The sequence below is a fragment of the Mixophyes fleayi genome, chromosome 3 (assembly GCF_038048845.1).
Source record: "Mixophyes fleayi isolate aMixFle1 chromosome 3, aMixFle1.hap1, whole genome shotgun sequence".
NCBI lineage: Eukaryota > Metazoa > Chordata > Amphibia > Anura > Limnodynastidae > Mixophyes > Mixophyes fleayi.
Window position 1 is genome coordinate 117,563,151 of NC_134404.1, and position 25,285 is coordinate 117,588,435.

General features: G+C 44.0%; 1 protein-coding gene across 1 annotated transcript in view; it reads right to left on the bottom strand.

Moving 5' to 3' along the window:
* The window catches only part of LOC142143937 (T-kininogen 2-like), a 72,275-nt gene extending 58,011 nt beyond the window's left edge, over window positions 1–14,264 (bottom strand). The window contains exon 1 of the mRNA XM_075202226.1: window positions 13,990–14,264. Within this exon, the coding sequence (XP_075058327.1) occupies window positions 13,990–14,184 (195 nt within the window). The 5' untranslated portion in view covers window positions 14,185–14,264. The remainder of the gene's footprint in view (window positions 1–13,989) is intronic.
* Between the last annotated feature and the right edge of the window lie 11,021 nt (window positions 14,265–25,285).

The window sequence follows — 25,285 nt, forward strand, 5'->3', positions numbered from 1 at the left end:
TGGCTGCATCCCTGACATTCCCATTCTTAAGATGTCTCTCCCTTTACACTTTCTTTTACCTATGTCCCTGCACCATCTTCTCCTTTGTTCCTCTCACTTAACCCCCTGAACCACCTTCTCCGCTGGCTCTCACACATCTTCCTGTACCACCTACTCCCCTGGCTCTCTCACACGTCTTCCTGCACCCTCTACCCCCCGGCTCTCTCACTCCTCTTCCTGCACCCCCTACCACCCTGGCTCTCTCACCCCCTTCGGCTCTCTCACCTCCTTTCCCAGCACCCCCTTCGGCTCTCTCACCCCCTCTCCCAGCACCGCCTTCAGCTCTCTCACCCCCTTTCCCAGCACCCCCTTCCGCTCTCTCACCCCCTTCGGCTCTCTCACCCCCTTTCCCAGCACCCCCTTTGGCTCTCTCACCCCCTCTCCCAGTACCCCCTGGCTCTCACCCCCTTTCCCAGCACCCCCTTCCACTCTCTCACCCTCTCTCCCAGCACCCCCTTCAGCTCTCTCACCCCCTCTCCCAGCACCACCTTCAGCTCTCTCACCCCCTTTACCAGCACCCCCTTCCGCTCTCTCACCCCCTTCGGCTCTCACCCCCTCTCCCAGCACCGCCTGGCTCTTTCACCCCCTCTCCCAGCACCCCCTTTGGCTCTCTCACCCCCTCTCCCAGCACCCCCTTCGGCTCTCTCACCCCCTCTCCCAGCACCCCCTGGCTCTCAACCCCTTTCCCAGCACCCCCTTCCGCTCTCTCACCCCCTTTCCCAGCACCCCCTTCGGCTCTCTCACCCCCTCTCCCAACACCCCCTGGCTCTCACCCCCTTTCCCAGCACCCCCTTCGGCTCTCTCACCTCCTTTCCCAGCACCCCTCCGGCTCTCTCACCCCCTCTCCAAGCACCCCCTGGCTCTCACCCCCTTTCCCAGCACCCCCTGGCTCTTACCCCCGAAAATCGCGGCACCCCCGCGACCACTCCCCCCCCTGAAAATCGCGGGCACCCCCGCCCCTGAAAATCGCGGCACCCCCGCGACCCCCCCAACCTGAAAATCGCGGGCACCCCCGCCCAAAAATCGCGGCACCCCCGCGACCCCCCCCTGAAAATCGCGGGCACCCCCGCCCGAAAATCGCGGCATCCCCCCCCCCCCGAAAATCGCGGCACCCCTGCGACCCCCCCCCCGAGAATCGCGGCACCCCCCCCTCTTCCGTAAGAAAAAAAAACAAATTAAAAAAGACAGGAAACTCACCAGTGTAACTGGCTGCACAGCATAACGGGGGAGGGAGCTGGGGAGCGCGCAGCAGAGGTGGCTGGTTCCTCCAGCCACCAAGAAGACAGGGGGAGTCGGGCCGGCCCATATAGCCATCGGCCCTTCTGGCATTTGCCAGAAGTGCCAGATGGCCAGTCCGCCCCTGATATTGTGATTACATTTTCTGCTATAGGTTTGCTATAGATAAAATGAGTTGCTCCTTTTGTCCTATTTTCAATGTATTAGTCAAAGGATACCCATCACCTGTGCACAGAGGAGGCAGTCATTATGTGGGTGAGCCAATAATCATACCTCCCAATTGTCCCAATTTAGACATGTTTGTCCCATGGTTGGTAATGTTGGGGGAAGGGTGGTATTTAATGGGCAGCATATCGCTTTACAGAGCTAGGCAGACCTCTAGGGGTATAGCCAGCTTTGTACTATTCCTGCCTCCTTTTGTGTTAGCCCTGCCTCCAGTTGATTTCGGTCGCCCACACGAGGCCACTTCCACAATTTTTTCCAGGGCCACTTTGAGTTCCCAATCCGCCCCTGCTGCAGGGCCAAGTACAAATGCGACAAAAAGGGCTCCCCTTTTTCTCTTCTCTCACCCCACTCCTATTTTTAAATTATCCTCACAGCCACAACCCATTCCAGGTTCTATCTAACCCCTCCAGTAGTTTTATCATCACTCTGCTTTTCTTCTTCTCTGCTTGTTGCTGGCTACTTTGAGCTCCTCTCCAAAGACAGCATCATGACTTCATTCGCTAAGCGATGCTGCAGGAAGCTGGGCACCACTCCACCGTGTCGTGGCTCTCTGTACAGGAAGATGCATACCTGGGGGACTTGAGCATATAGAGGCAGCCGTGGTGCCCCCCACATCTTGGGAGTGGAGGCAGATGCGCAGCCTACAAGGGTGCATGCTGCCAGAGCTCATAATTCAGTAAGGAGGCCTCCCACTCACACCGCTTACATCTCAACAGCAGGTGTTGCCTAAAAAGGGAGCCCACCTCATCCCTTAATTCACTACCAATGTCCCCGACCCCCTCCTAATATGTTAGTTTGGGTCCTGGGCTGGTCAGGGCCCATTCTGCTGTCAGGCCCCATATTTCAGTATTTCCTATAGCCCCCTGATGGCAGCCCTGGTTATACTCAATGGCCCTCACCTGTGAACTTCACATTAATGCAAAGAGAAAGTCACCCCTGGCAACATTTTTAGTCCTAGATGCTAGTTGTCAACATGGCTAATCATGTACATTTTGAGTCACAAAATTTAAACTTGTCACATGAGCAACATATTTTGCAAAGATTTCATAGGTATTCTTAATTTGTGATATTGTTTATTAAAACGTTACTAGAAGTTAATGCCCCTCATACTAAATTTTGGAAGGAGTCACTAGTGCATTGTTGCCAACATTTGGTAAAAATTATCAGGGACGCTTTTTTCCTCAAAGTAAAAGCACTGCAAGCGGGCAACTAAGCAGTGTGAAATATGATCTTAATCTAGAATTTTTGATTCATACCTCACTGAACTGTTATCTCATCTCCTGATTCTCACAGAAATAAGTTTGTTTTTTTAACTGTTATCTCATCTTCCTGCATCCTCTATCCTCTATTCTAATTAGCCTGCTGTACTAATTGCACGGCCTTTCTATCCCCCTGATCCCTCTCTCTACTTCTCATCATGTGAAGTTCACTCCATTCATCTGTTCTTTACACTTCATCTCGGTATCGCAGTTATCTATCACCTGCCTGGTGGCCCCCTTTCCCCCCCAAATAGCTAGAAAACGTTATCTCTCTGCTGACCTGCGCACTCTCATTCTCTGTGATTTAACTATCCACACCAACATACCTATCAGCAGAGTTGACACTAACCTCCTAATCCACACCTCCTTGTAGAACCTCTACCAATGGGCCTTGTCCACCACCCACTGCGATGGTCACTGACTTGATTGAGTCTTTCCCCAGCACTGTGACATGTCTACCATCTCTAAGTTAGTATTCCCACACTATATCCTTTCCTCCTGCTTCCGGCTCCCTCATCCATGCCCAAAGTCATGTGAACACAAGCATCATTATAGTCTTGACCCTATTCCATTCTTGACTTCCAAAGAAGCCCTCCTTCTTCCTTTTTCTTCCCAGTCCTGTCCCAATGCAGCCATCTCCCTCTACAACACCACCACACTCTTTGTTACTCTGGAATATCAGCCCCAGCAACCTCACTTCATCCCTGGGCCTTCAAACATATACCCTGGCATTCAAACATATACCCTGGCAATCCTCACAGACTCTATCTTCAGAACTGTATCCACTCTGAGGAGCGCCATTAGAGAAAATCCCACTCTGATGCTTGCTAACTACATTCACTTCACATTCAACCTTTCTTCCTAATACATCACTATCTCTCTCACCAAATGAACCTGCTTCAAATCCCTGTCCAGCAATTCTCTTCACCACTGTCAACTCTCTTCTTTAACTCCTTGACCTCTCCACCACTTTCAACAAGGGGTGTGCACCGGCGACTATTGAGGTCTCGTGTTTTGTGTTTTGGATCCGGATTTTCGCGATGTTTTGGGTTCGGATTTGTTTCCCAAAACACCTGCCGAAAGGTTTTGGTTCGGATTTAAGGTTTTGGATTCGGATTTTTTTTGAATAAAAACTAAAAAGTGTAAAAATCAAGTTTTTGGGCTTATTTTCACTCCTACGCTATTATTAACCTCAATAACATTCAATAACAATAATTTCCACTAATTTAAAGGCTATTCTGAACACCTAACACCTCACAATATTTTTTTTTTTTTAGTACAAAACGTTGCAACGAGGTATCTTTCTGGACTGCGTAGAGGAGTGTTCCCCACAATATAATTAAAAACCCATCAACTGGTCTGAATTACACCCAAAAATAGTATCTGGACTGCGTAGAGGACTGGCCACTGGCCACCACAATATAATATATAGAAAACCTTCAACAGGTCTGCATTACACCCAAAAATAGTATCTGGACTGCGTAGAGTAGTGGGCACTGGGCACCACAATATAAAATATATAGAAAACCTTCAACAGGTCTGAATTACACCCAAAAATAGTATCTGGACTGCGTAGAGGACTGGCCACTGGCCACCACAATATAATATATAGAAAACCTTCAACAGGTCTGAATTACACCCAAAAATAGTATCTGCACTGCGTAGAGTAGTGGGCACTGGGCACCACAATAAAATATATAGAAAACCTTCAAAAGTTCTGCATTACACCCAAAAATAGTATCTGGACTGCGTAGAGGACTGGCCACTGGCCACCACAATATAATATATAGAAAACCTTCAACAGGTCTGCATTACACCCAAAAATAGTATCTGGACTGCGTAGAGGACTGGCCACTGGCCACCACAATATAATATATAGAAAACCTTCAACAGGTCTGCATTACACCCAAAAATAGTATCTGGACTGCGTAGAGGACTGGCCACTGGCCACCACAATATAATATATAGAAAACCTTCAACAGGTCTGAATTACACCCAAAAATAGTATCTGGACTGCGTAGAGTAGTGGGCACTGGGCACCACAATAAAATATATAGAAAACATTCAACAGGTCTGCATTACACCCAAAAATAGTATCTGGACTGCGTAGAGTAGTGGGCTCTGGGCACCACAATAAAAAATATAGAGAAAACCTTCAACAGGTCTGAATTACACCCAAAAATAGTATCTGGACTGCGTAGAGGACTGGCCACTGGCCACCACAATATAATATATGGAAAACCTTCAACAGGTCTGAATTACACACAAAAATAGTATCTGGACTGCGTAGAGTAGTGGGCACTGGGCACCACAATAAAATATATAGAAAACCTTCAACAGGTCTGCATTACACCCAAAAATAGTATCTGGACTGCGTAGAGGACTGGCCACTGGCCACCACAATATAATATATAGAAAACCTTCAACAGGTCTGAATTACACCAAAAAATAGTATCTGGACTGCGTAGAGGACTGGCCACTGGCCACCACAATATAATATATAGAAAACCTTCAACAGGTCTGCATTACACCCAAAAATAGTATCTGGACTGCGTAGAGGACTGGCCACTGGCCACCACAATATAATATATAGAAAACCTTCAACAGGTCTGAATTACACCCAAAAATAGTATTTGGACTGCGTAGAGTAGTGGGCACTGGGCACCACAATAAAATATATAGAAAACCTTCAACAGGTCTGCATTACACCCAAAAATAGTATCTGGGCTGATTAGAGTAGTGGACACTGGCCACCACAATAAAATATATAAAAAACCTTCAACAGGTCTGCATTACACTGCACATACGGCTGCTCCTCCATCCTCTCCATCATATACATGTTGGAGTTTCAGCGTGTGAAAACCTCTTGTTTTTGATAATGTCAGTGCATTTTGAATATTTTTCAATTTGCCCCACAACACTGAATGTACTTTATCTATGATACGCAACTATCTTTCTTGACTGCGTAGTGTGGTGGCCCCGGTAGTAAATTTGGTGCCGGGGCCACAATACCTCCTCCAACTTCTAAGTGTAGTGTTTATAAAGACAGACAGCGTCGAAGTGTTATTTGTTGACTTTCTTAACCCTAAAATTGTCCCTGTTGCAAATATTCGTGCAATGGAGAGTTACTCAAGCTTTCAAGTGTAGTGTTTATAAAATATAAACAACAATACAGTAGTTTTAGAGCACGTCAATACCTCTTGTTTTAAATTATGACAGGGCATTTTACTTTTGGTTTAATTTCTTGAATTTGTTTAAATTTGGTTTTACTTTTTGAACATGGCAAACGACTGTTGATTGGTCATATAATGCAAAAAAAAAGTTCCAAGATGGAATTGTTCTTGGGCCCTCACACCCACCCTTATGTTGTTGAAATAGGACATGCACACTTTAACAAACCAATCATTTCAGCGACAGGGCCTACCAAACAACTTTGGCTGAAATGATTGGTTTGTTTGGGCCCCCACACCAAAAAAGCTATTCATCTCTCCCTGTACAGACTAAACAGGCTCTACTGAGGCAAGATGTCGTCCTCATCCTCAACCTCTGATTCCTCTCCCCCTACAGTGTGTACTTCCTCCTCATCACACATTATCAATTCGTCCCCGCTGGACTCCACAACCACAGGTCCCTCTGTAGTATCTGGAGGGCAGTGCTGTACTTCATTGAGGAATTGATTATTCATTTTTATAAACATCATTTTTTCAACGTTGTGAGGAAGCAACCTCCTTCGCCGCTCACTGACCAGGTTCCCCGCTGCACTAAAAACTCTTTCCGAGTACACACTGGAGGGGGGACAACTCAGGTAAAATAGAGCCAGTTTGTACAGGGGCTTCCAAACTGCCTTTTTTTCCTGCCAGTAACAATATGGACTGTCTGACATGTCTACTTGGATGGTGTCAGCAAAGTAATCATCCACAATTTTTTCTATTGTGACAGCATCCAATGCAGCGAGAGTAGACATGTCTGCAATGGTTGGCAGGTCCTTCAGTCCGTACCAGATGTTATCAGCATCCCCGCCAGCGCCTCTTTTAGGAAAACTGAGCTTTTTCCTCGCAGCCATAGATGTGGAAGAAAATGAGGGTGGAGCTGTTGGCATGTCACGGTCCTCTTCAGAGGACAATCTCCTGACCAGCAGGTCTTTGCACCGCTGTAGACTTGTGTCCGCCGGAAACAGAGACACAACATACGCTTTAAACCGAGGATCGAGCACGGTGGCCAGAATGTATTCCTCTGACTTTAAAAGAGTGACCACCCTCGGATCCTGGCAAAGCATACAAAGGGCTACATCCACAAGAGCTACATGCTTGGTGTAATCGCAATGGTTTACCAGCTCCTCCCTCACTTTCTCCAGCTGCTTCTGCAACAGCCTGATCAGGGGAATGACCTGACTCAAGCTGGCAGTGTCGGAACTGACTTCTCGTGTGGCAAGTTCAAACGGCTAGAGAACCTTGCACAACACGGAAATCAGTCTCCACTGCGCTTGACTCGGGCGCATCCCCACTCCTTTGCCTATGTTGTAGGTGGCTGTGTAGGCCTGAATGGCCTTTTGCTGCTCCTCCATCCTCTGCAGCATATAGAGGGTGGAGTTCCAGCGCGTCACAACCTCTTGTTTGAGGTGATGGCAGGGCAGGTTCATGCTTTTTTGATGTGCCTCGAGCCTGCGGTAGGCACTGGCAGAATGCCGAAAGTGTCCAGCAATTTTGCGGGCCACCGCAAGCATCTCCTGCACACCCCTGTCACTCTTGAGGTAATGCTGCACCACCAAATTAATGGTGTGGGCAAAACATGGGACGTGCTGGAAATTGCCCATATTTAATGCCCGCACAATGTTAATGGCATTGTCTGACACCTCAAATCCCCATGAGAGGCTAAGTGGGGTAAGCCATTGGGAGATAATTTCCCTCAGTTTCTCTAATATGTTGTCAGCGTTGTGCCTCTTATTAAAGCCTGTAATACACAATGTTGCCTGCCTTTGCACGAGCAGCCATTTTGTAGATGCTGCTACTGATGCAGCTGTTGCTGTTGCTGCGGAAGGGGATACATCTACCCAGTGGGCTGTCACAGTCATATAGTCCTTCGTTTGCCCAGAACCACTTGTCCACATGTCCGTGGTTAGGTGGACAGTGGGTACAACCGCATTTTTTAGAGCACTGAGGACACTTGATCGTACTTCTCTGTACATTTTTGGTATCGCCTGCCTAGTGAAGTGGAATCTCGACGGGATTTGGTACCGGGGACACAATACCTCCATCAACCCTCTAAATCCCACTCCACTGATGGCGGACACCGGGCGCACGTCTATCACCAACATTGCAGTTACAGCCGCAGTTATATGCTTTGCAATAGGGTGACTACTTATTTTGTGGTCATGGCAAACGACTGTTGGACGGTCAATTGTTTTGTGAAAGACTTAGCGGTCTTATGACTTCCCCTCTGGGAAGATGACCGACTAACAGCAGCAACAGCAGCAGTGGCAGTAGTAGGCGTACCGCTGCAGGATTCCTCGGATGAATCCCGTATTGAGGAGGACTCAGTCTGGCTGCTGACTTGGGCTGCAGGACTGAATCTGATGGAGATCGTGGAGGAAGTTGACGAGGAGGGTGTTGCTGGTGTGTATCCAACTGGACCACGGGATTTAGGTGTCCCTGTACCGATGAGGGTCCTAGCCCCAGTTCCTGAACTAACCACTGAACTATGAAGGTTATTCAGGTGACGTATAAGGGAGGATGTTCCTAGGTGGGCAAGATCCTTACCCCTGCTTATTTGAGCATTACATAAGCTAAATATGGCCATACATTGGTTGTCTGGATTTGGATAAAAATAACTCCAGACCGAAGAGGTGCATTTTTTGGTCTTCTGACCAGGCATGACGGGCTTTTTCATCCCATGGACATCAGCTGTTTCCCCCCCTGGTGCCTCATTTACAATAACCACATCACCATCCTCATCATCAAGTTCCTCCACAGCGCCAGCTACATCATCAATAGGCTCCTCCCGAGCCACCTCATCCCGTACAGTGATGGGAAGGTCAGGCTTGACAACCACCAACACCCTTAAACTCGCCTTGGGATTTGTGATAATTTCTCTTTAGAAGGCAGAGTTGTTTGCTGTTTTGTTGCTGACAGCATAACTCTCTTCAATTTTTTGTAGCGGGGGGGGGGAGGAGGGCTAAGATCCGTGGGTGAAGCTGAACCACTAGTCATGAACACGGGCCAGGGCCTAAGCCGTTCCTTGCCACTCCGTGTCGTAAATGGCATATTGGCAACTTTATGTTTCTCCTCAGATGATTTTAAGTTTCTCTTTTTGCTACTTTTTCTTAACTTGGGGTTTTTGGATTTTACATGCCCGATACTACGAGATTGGGCATCGGGCTTGGAAGACAACGTTGATGGCATTTCATCGTCTATGTCATGACTAGTGTCAGCAGCTTCAGCATTAGGAGGAAGTGGGTCTTGATCTTTCCCTACTTTATCCTCCAAATTTTTGGTCTCCATTATATGTAGCACAAGATACTGCAGAATGTGTGAACTTGGTAATATTGCAGTACCAATGGACTTATACTGCTGGATTGGTTTTGCAAATTTGGTTATAATTATTTTTTTTAAAAAAAAATTATTTTAATTTTTTTAATTACTTTTTTTTTATTTTTTAAAAACTTGGGAATAATGGGGAAATAACTATGCCCTTAGAAGCACAGAGCACAGGACACAGCACCACTGGACTGAACAGGACACAGCACAGGACCCAGCAGCACTACTGAACTCAGCAGGACAGAGCACAGGACACAGCACCACTGGACTGATACTGCAGAATGTGTGAACTTTGTAATATTGCAGTACCACTGGACTTTTACTGCTGAATGTGTAAACTTGGTAATATTGCAGTACCAATGGGCTTATACTGCAGGATTGGTTGTGCAAATTTTGTTGTAATTAAAAAAAAATTAAATTAGTTTTTTGTATTTTTTAAAATAACTTTTTTTTATTTTTTTAAACACTTGGGAATATTGGGGAAATAACTATGCCCCTAGAAGCACAGAGCACAGGACACAGCACCACTGGACTGAACAGGACACAGCACAGGACCCAGCAGCACCACTGACCTCAGAAGGACAGAGCACAGGACACAGCACCACTGGACTGAGCACAGCACATCACAGCACAGCACAGCACATCACAGCACAGAACTGAACTGAACTGAACTGAACAGAACTGAACAGCACGAGATATAGCAGGACAGAGGACCACCTAACACACCCTCCCTCTACCCTGATCAATGCCCGAGTGAAGATGGCGGCGACTAGCGGGGAATTTATAGGATCCGAGTATCGCGAGATCCGACAACGGGATTATGAGTCAGAGCCTCAGTTTCAGATTTGAATTTGGCGCCAATACCCGGATCTGTCTCGGATCCGACTCGGATCGGCAACGTTCGGGTGGGCTCGGATTTCAGAAATCCGAGTGCGCTCATCTCTACTTTCAACACTGGTAATCACTCACTTCTCCTTTACATTCTTGTAACCCTTGGCCTTTATGACACTACATTTGCTTGGTTCACTTCTTCCTCTCATGTCATTCTTTAAGTATCTCTACTTCTCTACTTCTGACTCTTTTATTATTATTATTAATTTTTATTTATAAGGCGCCACTAGGTATCCGCGGCGCCGTGCAGAGACAAACGAAATAACAATACGAGGAGAGACGGCACAGAACAGTAAACAATAATCACAGTAACTCAGTGAGCTCAAGGCACAGCTAGAGGGGCGGGGGAAGGTCAGCCAACAACAGCACCAAGGAGGGAGGGCACGGATTAGAGGGAGACCCCCAGGGGAAGAGGAGGAAGCGAGAGGGGATGGGGGAAGAGGGTCCTCAAGGAGTAAGGCTAGGTAGCTGGCGAGCAGAGTAAAAGTGGTGAAGACAGGAGGAGAGAAGACCCTGCTCGAAGGAGCGTACAATCTAAGGGGATGGGAAGACTGACAGAGAGACACAGGGGAGAGAAGGAGGAACGGAGGATAAGGATAGGGGAAGGGGAATGGGGGAAGAGTCAGAAGAAAAGGTAGGAAGTTAAGTGGGAGACTGGAAAGCTTTAAGAAAAAGGTGGGTTTTTAAACACTGTTTGAAACTGGACAGATTAGGGGAAGTTCTGATGGAGCGGGGGAGCTGATTCCAGTGGAGGGGGCAGCGCGGGAGAAGTCTTGGATACGCGCGTGGGAGGAGGTGATCAGGGGGGAAGAGAGGCAACGGTCATTGGCCGATCGGAGAGGGCGGGATGGAGCATGAATAGAGAGGAGGGAGGAGATGTAGGGTGCTGTGGAGTTGGCGAGGGCCTTGTATGTAAGAGTGAGGAGCTTGAACAGGATTCTGTAGGGTAAGGGGAGCCAGTGAAGGGATTGGTAGAGGGGGGAGACAGAAGAGGAGCGGTGAGAAAGGAAGATGAGCCTAGCGGCAGCGTTAAGTACATATCGAAGGGGAGCGAGGTGAGAGTGGGGGAGGCCAGTAAGGAGGAGGTTACAGTAGTCTATGCGGGAGACAATCAGAGAGTGAATAAGACATTTAGTGGCATCTTGGGAAAGGAAGGGCCGGATGCGTGCGATGTTACGCAGCTGGAAGCGGCAGGATTTAGCAAGAGAGAGAATGTGGGGGCCAAAGGAGAGAGAGGAGTCAAGGATGACCCCGAGGCAGCGAAGTTGGGGGACAGGGGAGATAGAGGTGTTGTTGACAGTGATAGAGAGGTCAGAAGGGGGGGAGGTGCAAGGGGGAGGGAAGACTATGAGTTCAGTTTTGGCGAGGTTAAGTTTGAGGAATCGAGAGGACATCCAGGAGGAGATGGCAGAGAGGCAGGTGGACACCCTAGAGAGGAGGGAGGGAGAGAGATCAGGAGAGGAGAGGTAAAGTTGAGTGTCGTCAGCGTAGAGATGATAGTTGAGGCCGAAGGAGCTGATGAGTTCACCTAGGGAAGAGGTGTATAGAGAGAAGAGTAAGGGTCCCAAAACAGAGCCCTGAGGGACCCCGACTGGAAGGGTGGACGGGGGGGGAGAGAGGCCCAGAGGTGGTGACGGAAAAGGAACGGTCAGCAAGGTAAGAGACTCTTGCTTCACCTTCTACTTGGCACTTTGCCCTTCTCCCTCTACTCCATCTTTGGAAAACCCTTCATTGGCTCCCCATTTCCTCCATAATTCAATTCAAGCTACACATCCTCACTTACAAAGCTCTCACTAAGGTTTCCTCTTCTTACATCTCTGATCTTGTCACAAGATACACACCAGAATTACCACTCCGTTCGCATTCTCTAGCCACCAGATTTATTGTGTCCCACCTGCTTTAAATGTCACATACTACACTCTCCCTCTAGAATGAATGTTCTCACGAGCATGGTCCTCTTTATCATATGCTTTATGTCTGTCTACCTACCTCATTAGTCCCTCTGATGTCCTACACTGAATCCTTAGGATGGCTATGATGTATATTTATTTAGAATTTGTATGTGTTTTTGTGCTACCTGTAATTGCTTGAGCATGACTCATTCTTGGGATTTACATCACAATGTCTCCTATTATATATAATTGTATTTGTTATTATACCTATGTGTATTCATGTATTTCATATATATATATATATATATATATATATATATATATATATTATGAGAAAAAGTAACAGTATGGCACTCAACCTATCAATTCTTGTCTATCTATAAAATAGTCCCAAAATCAAAAACATTTTTTATTTACAGGATGGCTGCCAACACTCCAGAGAACCAGATGGTGAATCCGGTAAACAATAACCTATGAAAGAAAAATGGAAAAAGGGGGCGCCTGATAGTGAATTATTGTTGGATATATAAACCAATAGTACAGCGTGGTAAATATTCTGCGTACCCCATATAGGTGTAATATAGACACATTAGTCAGTGGATGGCTTCTTATCACCGCCTTATCAAACTATGTCAATTCTTGAAATCCCCAAATGACCGGTGCTCAATTGGTGTAACATGTGGAATGAACAGAGGTGCCAAAGATAGTGTAATACTTTATAATCAAGGTGACCCTGTGATACAACACCAACATCTCATGTGCGTACCAGATAGATAAATATATAGAGGCTTATCTGTTACTGCAGGATCCTGGTATTCCCAGATACTTCTGGAAGGCATCAGCTAAATTGCTCCAATTTCATCTCCCCCAATCTTGCCTCTGTCCTCCAGTGCCTTGGTTTAATATCAAGCATCCAAACAGATTGGTATACCCATAATGTGATTCACAGGTTTATTTGAATCTTTCCAGCATGTTCAGCTAGGAGCTGTGTCTGCATGTCTTATGAGGCTGGGAACAAGGTTGGTTCCTTGCTCCCAGACTGAACATATCAGCAATGATCTTGGATAGAAAGAAAAATGTCATGCAAAGAGGGTCAGCATAGTGGCTTAGTACTTCTGCCTCACAGCACGAAGGTCATGAGTTCAATTCCCAGCTATGGCCTTATCTGTGTGGCGTTTGTATGTTCTCCCTGTGCTTGCGTGGGTTGAAGTTAATAAAACGTTCCATACCTGCTTCAATATTCTTACAGTTGCATTAAAAAAACAATGAATACCATAGGGTGCTCACACTCCCTGTGAAACTTACAAGTAACCATTTACATTCAAACCTCTCTTTGTACTAATAACTAACCATCTGCTGATTTCCTGCCTGTAACTTATACAAAATGATTCCCCCACTCTATTACTAACCCATATCACTACTGCATTGAGCATGTTACATAATACTATTAATTACTATATCTTTCAAGCAAGTTAGTTAGTTTCAAATTTACCCACGTATGTCCCTGGCCTAGTCACTCATATTGATGCAACGGGTCATTTGCCCAGATCTCTTTGCATGTGGTTAACATTAGTCTGTCAATCATCAGAGAAATTTTCTTTTTTCTTTTTACCCCCTACATGCATTTAACTTGTGCGCAATAATATCACCAGGTCAATATAAATAGAAATTAGCATATTAAACAGTACATTGCAAGTCATGTATGTATTAAGTTAGTCACTTGTCTCTGAAATAATAATTGTTTTTAAGTGATTTACTTTTGTATCTGTCTCTTTCTTCTTCATGGTGGTTGTTACTCTACCAAAAAAAAGTAAGAGGCTAATCCAGCAGAAATTTTGTAGTTTTGTGAAAGATCATGCAAATATATTCTCATGATTTTTTCATGCAATGAACTTTATTCTGATCATTTCTTACCTTTATCTTGGCGTCTGTGGTTTTGTTCAGAACAAACTGGTTTCCATCTCCTTTTGCATTATTGTAGGACCTCAGCACCTCATCTACTGCCTCAAAGGTAAAGGAGTCATCACAATATGCATCGATAGTCTGAGCCTGATTAGCTGAACCTAAGAGACAATACAAGCACAGGAGCAGAATGTGTAGAAGTCTCATTGCTGCAAGTGATCACCCTGAGTAGCAGGGACTTCTTAGGAGACTGTGAACAAGTGAATCCCAGGCAATAATGAACAGAGATAAAGGGCAAACAAAACACTGCTTGGACAGAGAATGGTCAATAAACTCTGACATCAGATGTTACCCAATCCCTAGAATGCAAACTTCAGCATAGGTTTAAATAAATAGTTCAGTGAGTGGACTGTGCAATCCTTGAAAGTTGTTTATCTTTACTCACATAACAGGAACATATTAATACCTAAACTTCTACTTACAAATGTTAAAATCATCAAATATTGTTCTAATATTATGCTTTTTCATTTGTCAAAAAAAAATATTGATAATATATCACCAGTGTTACAAAATGTTGGTTAAATAATTAAATATTTTCACTTTTGGGCAGTAAATACTACTCATATAAAATCCCATTGATTGCTTTTAACATTAAATACAGGATTGTACATTGACAGAGAATGACAATTTAGGTACCAAAAATAATTACTGTTTTTTATGCTATTGACTTCTTCAATATAACCCTATTTATTACTTGCTTATTACTTATCTTAATAAATGTTAATAATGATGATTTTGCACTAAAATGTAGATTTACTCCAACGTGTTATCTAGTCAATATAAACAATGGTGACAAAGGCACTGAACTTGAGACATTCCTTGATAAACACAAAGGGCCTGATTCATTAAGGAACTTAAATTAAGAATTTTCTTATTTAAGTATCCTGGACAAAACCATGTTACAATGCAAGTGGTGACAATTAGTTTTCTGTTTTGCACATAAGTTAAATACCGACTGTTTTTTCACGTAGCTGTTCCTGTAGAGACTGGTTATGCTCACAGGTACTCGGATGCCCCCAGGTCTTATGCTCAGAGTAGTATGAGTTTATGCTAACACAGCAGCGCACAGGTACAGGAGGTAGCACACGGAGTAGTGGCAGGGCAGAGATCAGCGGACTGCACAGAGCACCAGAGAGAATGCCAGGTACAGGCAAGAGGGTCAAGGTTACAAGCACAGGTTCAGGATCCAGGGACAGGCGATAGGTCAGGGTCACTAGCAGAGGTTCAGAATCCGGGTATAGGCATTAGATCAGGGTCACCAGCACAGGTTCAGAATCCAGGGACAGGCAAAAGGTCATACACGGGTAATCAATCTCAGGTTTCAACACTAAACACAGGAACAGGAGCAGGTAGCAGTACTGGAACAGGACACTATAACCGGCAGTGAGGCCCAGTCCTCACTGCCTTAAATAGTATAAAGAGCCAATCAGAACAGAGCCCTACAATCATCCACAGGAGTAGCTTAATGATTAGATTACTAGTGGCCAATGAGAGTAAAGGTGCTCAGCTAGTACAAATCAGCCAGGTAGCTGCATAATAAATTACTGGCATACAGCCAGCAAAACGGGTAATAACCAGCTCTGTGCGCACGCGCCCGGCTATCTGACAGCTGGCCGGGCGCTGTGTCAAGTAAATACAGGTGTCCCGGTTGTTGCCTAGGCAACCGGGAAGTCGGGACCGGACGTGACGTCACAGTCATCATAGCGACGACCGGGACGCCAGATAGCAGGGGCGGAGAGTCGCAGCGGAGTCACGGCCACCGCGGCTAACAGTAGCACACAAATATCAACTTTAAATTTCAGTGTACAAATAAGCTATCAAGTATTTGTGTGCTACATGAAAATACAGTCAGTATTTAACTTATGTGGAAAACAGAAAACTAATTTTCACCCCTTGCATTGTAACATGGTTTTGTCCAGGAGACTTAAATAAGAAACTTCTTAATTTAAGTTCCTTAATGAATCAGACCCAAAGTGACTGCACATATCTTTCAGAATCATCTCTATGAACTTACAGGTATAGTGAGAGCCTCTCTTCCACTTGTGGTGTTAGCAGAGATAAAGTATTATTGCAATACAAAATATTTATTCTCAAGTTATAGCTCGTGGCTTTGGTAAATAAAGAGAAGCCCTAAATACTGCAAAAAAATTCTGTTTTCGCAAGATTTAGGGCTTATCTATTAGATATATGGACTTTTCCTGACTGCTCCCCAGCTGAGAAATGGTCTTCCACGTTCCATCAGGTTAGCCTCTACTCTCAAATCGTTCAAGCGTGTCCTTAAGACTCATTACTTAAAACAAGTCTATCAGCCCTGCTCCTAACTCATCTTGTCCCAGCTTTCCCCCCAATCGGTACCACCCTATTTGTGTTTCCCCATTTCCTTTAGGATGTAAGCTCTCTCGAGCAGCTGATATTCTATCACAGTCTGTACCTCATGGACGGCTTCCCTAGCCCTGTTGAATTAAGCTTATGCCTACTTCCCTCTGATTCCTACCATCTCTCTCACTCACTGTCCGTCATATAATTTGATCTACATTAATTACCATGTTACCTGTATTTGTATTCATTCAGTATGTCTGGTCTTTCTATTTTGTGCTTCATGTATCACGTTATGTGTTATGGATCACTGCTTTCTGTATATGTCATGTACGGCGCTTCGGACCCTATGTGGCACCTTATCGATAAAAGATAATAATAATAATAATAATTTGCATATTGAAAGAGTGAGCTGTCTTATCAATTAGTAAGCAGTGCAATTTAAGGTGTCATCTGTATAAACAAATAGCGCAGTGCCACAAAGTGGGCAGCAGACTGCTTGCATGGAATTAGCAAGCATTAACTTTTAGCAAAATGGGTAATTTACAAACCATAATAAAAATACAGACCACAATGTGTGGCCTACTTATCAAATAGGGAAAAGTCTTAGGGGCACATTTAACAAATGACGGTATTGCACTATCGTGCACTTACCGTGAAAATAGGTGAAGGAAGTCTGCAATTGATATTTATGACAGCTCCGTTCGACTGTTTAATCTTCAAAACCACTAATTTTCGCTGCAGTTCGTTTTTTCTAACAGTCACCATTCAACAGAATGGTGACTGCTCCTGGCCGCAATCTAACAAGTCCCGAAAAAACATTTTTTCCGGGAACTTGTCATGTTCTGGCGTACATGAGGAAATCTAATGCTGTCAGCTCTGCTCCGGAGAGCAGAGCTGGACAGCGCATGTGTGGAGGGATCACATGATCCCTCCCTGTCACTCACAGCTCTCTCTCTGCAACGATAGTTGCAGAGACAGAGAGGGGATCTGTGTACTGGACATGCGCACTTGAAGAGTGAGGAGAAGACCTGAAGACAGCGCTTCCGAAGAGGCAGGTAAGTATGTTTTTTTTTATCACTGAAACAGCAGTTTTTCTGAACTGCTGTTTCTCTGCACGGCTGTACATAAATGTGAGAAGTAGTTCAATCCTTATCATTGCGATAAGGATTGAAAACTACTTTTCACCTTATGTGAATAATGATAAATGTGCTCCTTTAACCAGCAAAAATAGTGGTTTTTCACTGGATTTATGGCTTCTTTAGGGCTTCTACCTATTTCATATTTGCCAACATTTTTTGTGCACAGCAACAGCAATTGTACCCCCACAATGCCAGTTCTGTCCTATTTAAGCCTACAAGTACCACCGCTGTCCTCCTATTGCCATCTTAGGATGTTGATAGTCAGAAGATACCACCAAAGCAGTTATTATTTTTTTAAATTTTTTCTATTTTTTAAACTTTTTTTTTTACTTGAATCTGGAACTGTCAGTTCAGGGCCATATTAACTCTGGCCCTCCGCTCCTTAGACCAGAATAGACTTTACTGTGCTTACGCAAATCAACTCTGTCACTTCAGTGGACCTGTCCCTCTCACAACGGTACAAGAATTTTGTTGCAGATAGGGTTTTTCAAGGATCGCGCATGTAAGTATTCTTAAATAGCAGTGGTACAATTGTCTGCTACTATATTAATTATTATAATTGTGTATTATTTTTGTGTTTCTATTGTGTTACTGTTAAATTAATAAAATTGTTTTCATGTTTGATGTGTTGGCTGGAAATCAATTAATTTGCTTGAAAACTGTGGTCAGTGTATACAAGGCCTTATGTAGGGTTAATAATAATAATAGCCGTCACACATCTTTTGAATTAGTTGCTTGTTTCTGGTGATGTAACTGCAAGTGAGATCCAGTTTCATTCAGTGACACAGCAGCCAGTCCTCTCCTTTGCTTCAGCCCAGCTATTCTCCACCTATGAAGGGTGCACTTGGTGGTCTATGATGCAACTCTGTTTATACAGTCCTTGCTGCCCCAGCTAGCTGGTGGGTACAGGCAACCAATACCAGAGCTTAAACAAATGTTTAAAACAGACGTGACTTGGACAGGTCACTAGTGTGTGTGGAGCAGTACAAATAAAATTGGGCACCAGGCCATCTCAGTTTGAAACAGGAAAACAACTTTATTAACACCTCTTATTTACATGCTCATATTTGTGGAGAACATTGTTTGTCAGCAAAAATAGTAGGTTATATACATACACAGTGCTCTTACTTGGTAGTGGAGTACCGCTCATCTATTCACTGTGGGTATCTCCCCTTCTCCAATTCACAGACAACTTCTAGTGTAGCCTTGCACTGGTAGCAACGTCCTATCATCATCAACTCCCTCCCTATGTCACTTCAACATCCCTAATTAACTTACCTTGTTTTTATGCCTCTGTTCTTTCTCTCCAGGTCTCTCTCTTCTTGACAGAATTTGATGGAGAGCACGCAGCGCAGTGATGATGTCACCACTCGGTGCGCTGTCTGCCTATAAGTGACTGGGAATCACTGCATCACCAGGCAAAGGGAAACAAAAAAGTTGAATTCAAGGAAGTGGCAGGCAGTTCACCCAGAGCCCATTAATCAGCCCGGACCCCTTACACTAGCACGTCCCATTCCCCCTTAATAACGGCCTGAGGGTAGGGCACTATACTTACTCTGTAGTTGTTAGTTGTGCAACATAGTGACCACCAGGGCCGGATTAAGGGAATGGAGGCCCCTGGGCTAAGGGCGCCTCCATTCCCCCGTGAGGCCCCCATTGTGAGCCGCCCGCCGCCCCCATTCCCCCGTGAGGCCCCCATTGTGAGCCGCCCGCCGCCCCCATTCCCCGTGAGGGCCCCCTCCAAAGCTCTTACCTGTCAGTCCAGTCCTCCGTCCCCGGCGCGCTGTATGCTCCTTTCTGAGGAGATCTCGCGAGAGTTCACTCGCGATATCTCCTCAGTAAGCAGAGTACTGAGCGCCGGGGACGGAGGACTGAACTGACAGTGCTCAGCAGCATTGATCGGGCTGGGGGCGCCCCCGCCCCCGGACCGATCAATAATGCTGCTGCTGCGGACTTTGAAGGGCCCCCTGGATGCCCGAGGCCCCTGGGCTATAGCCCAGTTAGACCTCGCTTTAATCCGGCCCTGGTGACCACATAGTTATTTGTTAAGATCATTGCGCCTTGTCAGACTAGTGTGGGTAGTATACACTATCCAGGTAGTAAGTGTAGCACACTATGGGAGGGATTGTTTCATGTCTGTCGCAGGTGACACAGAAAGAGGTGGTGGTCTTACACATCTATCACAGTTCCATGCAGCATTCATTAATGGTTTGCCTTCGCACTTGTGCAAGTAAGGTATTCATGTTGGAAGCATTTCTGTGCTGTATACCTATAAACTCATGCCCAGGCTAGTGCAACCGCGACAGTAGAAATTGGGTGTGGTCAAAGTGCCTTACGACAGCTATAGGTCCTGTACACTCCCAGTCCAAGCATTTCCAGATTTTCAACTGTTCTTATTTGGCAGGTCTGGAGGTTTATTGGTTGCGTAGCTCCAATGGTCTGGTTGGTAGTTATTCACAGGTCGACACTTTGAGTACAGGTAAGAGCCATTACAATTGCACACTGCAATTCAAACATTAGAAGCAAAACCTATTAAAAATGTTATAATATTTTTCTTTGCCACCGGAAATACAAGTAGTGTATATACATTCCCTACTGGGCCACTCCTGTCTAATCTATAAAAACACATATTCCCTTTGTAAACAGGAAGAAACCTTGCATCACTCAAATAACATTTTGTTTTGCAATTTTTAACTCTGAAATAGTCTCTATCAGTTCTACCAGAGTGATGTGGGGGATTTTTATGGTGGTGCTTATAAATTTAAAAGTGGGATGATGGGACTATTTAATGCTGCTGTGATTTGTGGGCTAATAATTGGATGTGGTAAATACTAATAATTATTATTATTATTATAATTATTATTATCCAATAATGAGAACATGGTTGTTATGAGAAGATTTTGGCAGAGTCAAGCTACAAACACACCACTGAGTCGCAAACACAACTTATGGAATGGGGTTTGCAAATCTGTCAATGGAGTAGGCCCATTAAAGCGCTCTGTGGAACACTGCAAGAAGTGATATTCAGACATAAAGAAGAAACGCATCAGAGGAACTTATATAGGAGGCACGGAGACAGGGATCTATAAAGCCTGCACTCAGGACGAAGCATACTGCGGAACATGTAGAAGCATTTGCTTTTAATGGAGACTGCCGAATTGTAAGTTGGCCACTTGCAATACCTTCATTGTTTCAGATTTCATATATCGGATAATAACATAACAGGTCTTATGCAGAGAATTATTACACAGGATTTTGCGGTTGTTCACTAAGTGGAGATTCACTCTGTTTATACATTAAGTTGGATCTATTAGGATTGATTTAGGACTGGCTAGTTCCTTAAAATCTGCTATGCATCAATACTATATAGTATTCTGTTCTTGTTACTTTAAAATATTTTGGGTACTGCAATTGTTCCTTATTTACTTTCCGCTTTTTATTATAGATGCTCAGACTCGGTTCCCCGAGAACCGAACACACCCAAACTTAGAAGATCTGAGTACAAAACCGAGCTGGCTTGGTACTTTCGCTCGCCCTTGGAATTGAAAATAAGGCAAAACGTCATTGTTACATTGTCGGATCTTGGATCTCGCAAACTTTGGATTCCATAAGTACTGGCCTCCACGGCGATCCAGCGCCATTTCACAGAGGGACGCAGACGGGGTAGCACAGTTCTTGGCAGTCTCTAGTGCAGTTGGGCAGCGTCATATGTACAATAGAAAGAAGAGGGGTAGCAGTGTTCTTCAAAGTCTCCAGTGACATCTAGGAGAGCTCCATTGCTAATTGTCATTGCTGAAATAGAAATAATAGGTCTGGCAGGCTTGGTCTTCTAAATCTGTAATCACATTGTACTGTGTTATATAGTTAACATACAAAGAGGAGAGCTCCATTGCTAATTGCACCACTTTTCTTTACTGACACTGCTGTGTGGCAATGTTTCCTAGATGTGATAGGAACTGCTGTGTGTTTGAGTCATTGCACTGTCGCTTAGCATCTAGCCAGGTTGCTGCAGTCTTAGTTTGAAAGTGTATGAAAATAATATTGTGACCTGTGAGGTGGTCAAAATTGACTGCAAATGACTTGAAATTAGTGTTATTGAGGTCAATAATAATGTAGGGGGGGGGGGGAGGAAACAAACATATGTGATTTTAGCAAAAAAAAAAATAGGGATTTAAAAAAAAAAAATCGGAATCCAAAACCAAAACACGCAAGCGCGGTTTTGCCAAAAACAAAAATAAAGCCAAAACACGAAGTTAATCCAGATCCAAAACAAAACAAAAAAACAGAACATGGGGGTCAGTGAACATTTCTACTTTTATGAAGACAAACATGACATATTATATATCTCCCCTGAATGTTTTGCTAAGCATTATTAGCAGATTTATGAGTTTATTGTATTTATTGTATATTTATTTTGCATTTTACTGATATACTGCATATGAGATTAAAAGTGTTTGAGGAATTTTAATCCTACTCCAGATTGCTCTTTACATATGTTTTCAGCCATCAACAGACTCATGCTTTATTTTTCCAACTTTATTTTGATTTTCACATACAGCAAAGCATATCTATTAACAGGCAAATAGTGAGTACATGAAGGCAGCTACTGAACAAAGGGTGATGATTATAAGACAACAAATAGCACAACATACTCTAGTGCTCAAATGCTACCTAAGATTGTAGGTGACCTAAATGTCAGTCAATCCGAAATATAGATATATAGTTTAAGTATGAGGTGCGGAAGGAAAGGAAGAAGAGACTGAGTGACTCCAAGGTCCCGGTAGGCAATGAGTAGATAGTCAAACACATCAAACATAAACAAGGAAATCAGAGAGCAAACATGAAAAAGCTACCAAAGGTCTGAAAGATTGCTAGTTGTGGGGGATTTTAGGATGAATTGTTATAGGTTCCAAATTTATGGGATTTATTATTTAGGTAAGCAGATATTTTCTCCATGGTTGCAAGATACTATCATCATCATTTATTTATATAGCGCCACTAATTCCACAGCGCTATACAGATAATATGTGTCACTCACATCAGTCCCTGCCCCATTGGAACTTACAATCATTCTAAATTCCCTAACACACATGCACAGACTAGGGGCAATTTGATAGCAGTTTAACATATCAGTGAGTTTTTGAGTATTGAAGGAAACCGGAGCACCTGGAGGAAACCCACGCAAACACAGGAAGAACATACAAACTCCACACAAATAAGGCCATGGTCATAAATTGAACTGATGACCTCAGCACTGTGAGGCAGAAGTGCTAACCACTAAGCCACTGTGTTGCCCAATACTTCATTATGTGCAATGTTATGAGGAGGGGGGTGGTCCAATGACTAGCAATAGGGCATCAGGCCACATTAACAATATGGACTGACAATTTGTCAGAGGGTTTATCTAGGCCCTTGGCCCAAAAGATGGCCCAAAATAAAGGATCAAGGGTCTTTATAGATGGGCGTTAAAGTAACTTTAGAGGTAAGGGCAACTTTGTTGTTCCAGAATCTAACTATTTTAGGGCAGTTCTACTTGATGTGATAGACGAAGCCTAGATCACCACAACCTCTCCAACACAGTGGAGAAGCCGTACCAAAGATCCTCTGAAGTCTAGTTGGTACTAAATACTTCCTAAAGTAGATTTTATAAGAATTTTCTTTAATATGAGTCAAGATAGAGGACTTTGACACCCTTCCTGTCAGGCGCCGTCCCTGCACTTCCTCTTTGTGTCGGGGTCGACTGCCTGCCTCCTCTATGTGCTTGTGTCCCCTTGTCTTGCAAAAGGACACTCTCCCTTAGTTTGGCTGACACACTGCATGCGCAGTAGGAGTAGTGCTCCTTTACTAGGCAATGAGATTGTTCCCTGACTCATCATCGTGGGTCAGCTGTGTTCTGGCCGCCGACTCTTCCCCTGCCCAATCAGGGCTAACCTTTATGTATTAAAAAAAGATTAAGGTGCTACTAGGGTGCCAGAAAATTGGTTCACACCTGCTCCAGCGTTCCCTACTACACCTGCAACCTGCTCCTGATTTTGGCACCTGATTTGGCTTGTTTCTGGAATCTACTTTGAATCTCACTCTGGTATTTTACTGATCACTCTGGTTTAACCTCAGACTTGTTTTGACTACTCTTGCATCACCCTTGTGTAATTCGTTATCAACTGGTTCTTGGAGAACTGTAACCTGCAAACCCTTCATATTTCCTTGCTGGGGTGCTTGGGGTGCATTAGACTCAATGCCTCCTTGATTAGTTGCGCTGATACCAGCAAGTGGCCACTCCAATACCTTTAAAGGGACACTTCCATAATTGTCGTCCAAGTACCCTCATCTGGAAGTCTGCCCATATCTGCTTCCCAATTGATTTCATATTTGGGAGTGGAGAGCTGCTTTGCATTAGCAAGCTATAGAAGGATGAGATAATTCCTTTTGAGAGGGGACTGTGGCAACAAAGAGAGTCGTATAACGGGCCTAGTGATGTGAGTCTTGGGAAGAGTAGAAACATAGTGTCTCCTTTGACGGTATTCAAAGGGTCTCACTATCCGCTGTAATTGTTCTAATGGGGCACAGATATTGTTTTCCAAAACATCTACTACCCTTTTGATGCCAATGGACAAAAACCGGGAAGATGATTGACCCAGGATAAGCTCAAAGTTGTTCCAGAGTGGGGTAATATGAGATGGGTAAGAGGTAGTGCTAAAGTAGGGTTTACAGTGGTCCCATATTTGACATAAAAAGAACTACTGGATGTGAGAGCCCTAATGTAGACTTTCCTCTGGTCGGGACCCCTATGACTGTTGCCCTGGAGGAGATATTGCAGACTTCTGCTTCCAGTTTTATCCAGATAGGGATATGATGGGTCGAACACCAGTCCACAGTCTGACTGAAATGGGATGTCAGATGAGGCATATCTCAAGTTTAAGAAACATAGTTCTCTGGGGCTTTTTCTTCCAAACAAATTAAATTAACCATTTATGTAAAATGGTTATTATAGGCTTGGGCATCTAGATCTTAAGAGTCTGGAAGATGTAGAGTAGTTTAGGCAATACATTCATTTTGAGAACAACAGACTAATTTAGTGATTTGAAACTGATAATAGTTTACAAGAACATTTTTCTTATACAGTACAGTGTTATTTAAGGAGCACACCTTGGTTTGGTGATTCAATTTGCACTATCCTGACCTTTAAATTTTTAATCTATATATGTAGAGGTGTGATGCATCTATTTTTGAGACTTCAACAAGTATTGACCACCAGTGAGTAATTCATTACAACATATCTATTGTAAAATATATATTTTCTGCCATTTATCACCTGTTTTAATTTTTCTGATTTTGGAAAGTGTCTGAAAGAAGAACTGAGTAAAGAAGGACTGCTGCAGTGACAGGAGGTGGCCCTCCCCATGTGAGGAAGAGCTAAGGTGAATCCTGCCATTAGGGCTTGTTGAAGTTGTCAATGTTCATGACAGCAATAGGCCTCCAGTATAGCAACAGGCTGGTGAGTATTGATATGATTTTACCCATACATGTGTGTATTGTATATATTTTTTATCTATGTTTTTAAACAAGAGTAGAGCATGATATATATGTACAAATCAATGCAAACAGGTTGACAAACGCAAGTGTGCCATGTGATTGATATGTTTTTACTTCAGAATTTATACATTGATAACAATCTTCATTGAAATAATAGTACTACAGTTTCATGGTTCAATCAACAGGGGCCTGATTCATTAAGAATCTTAAATGAAAAGGTATCTTATTTTAGTCTCCTGGACAAAACCATGTTACAA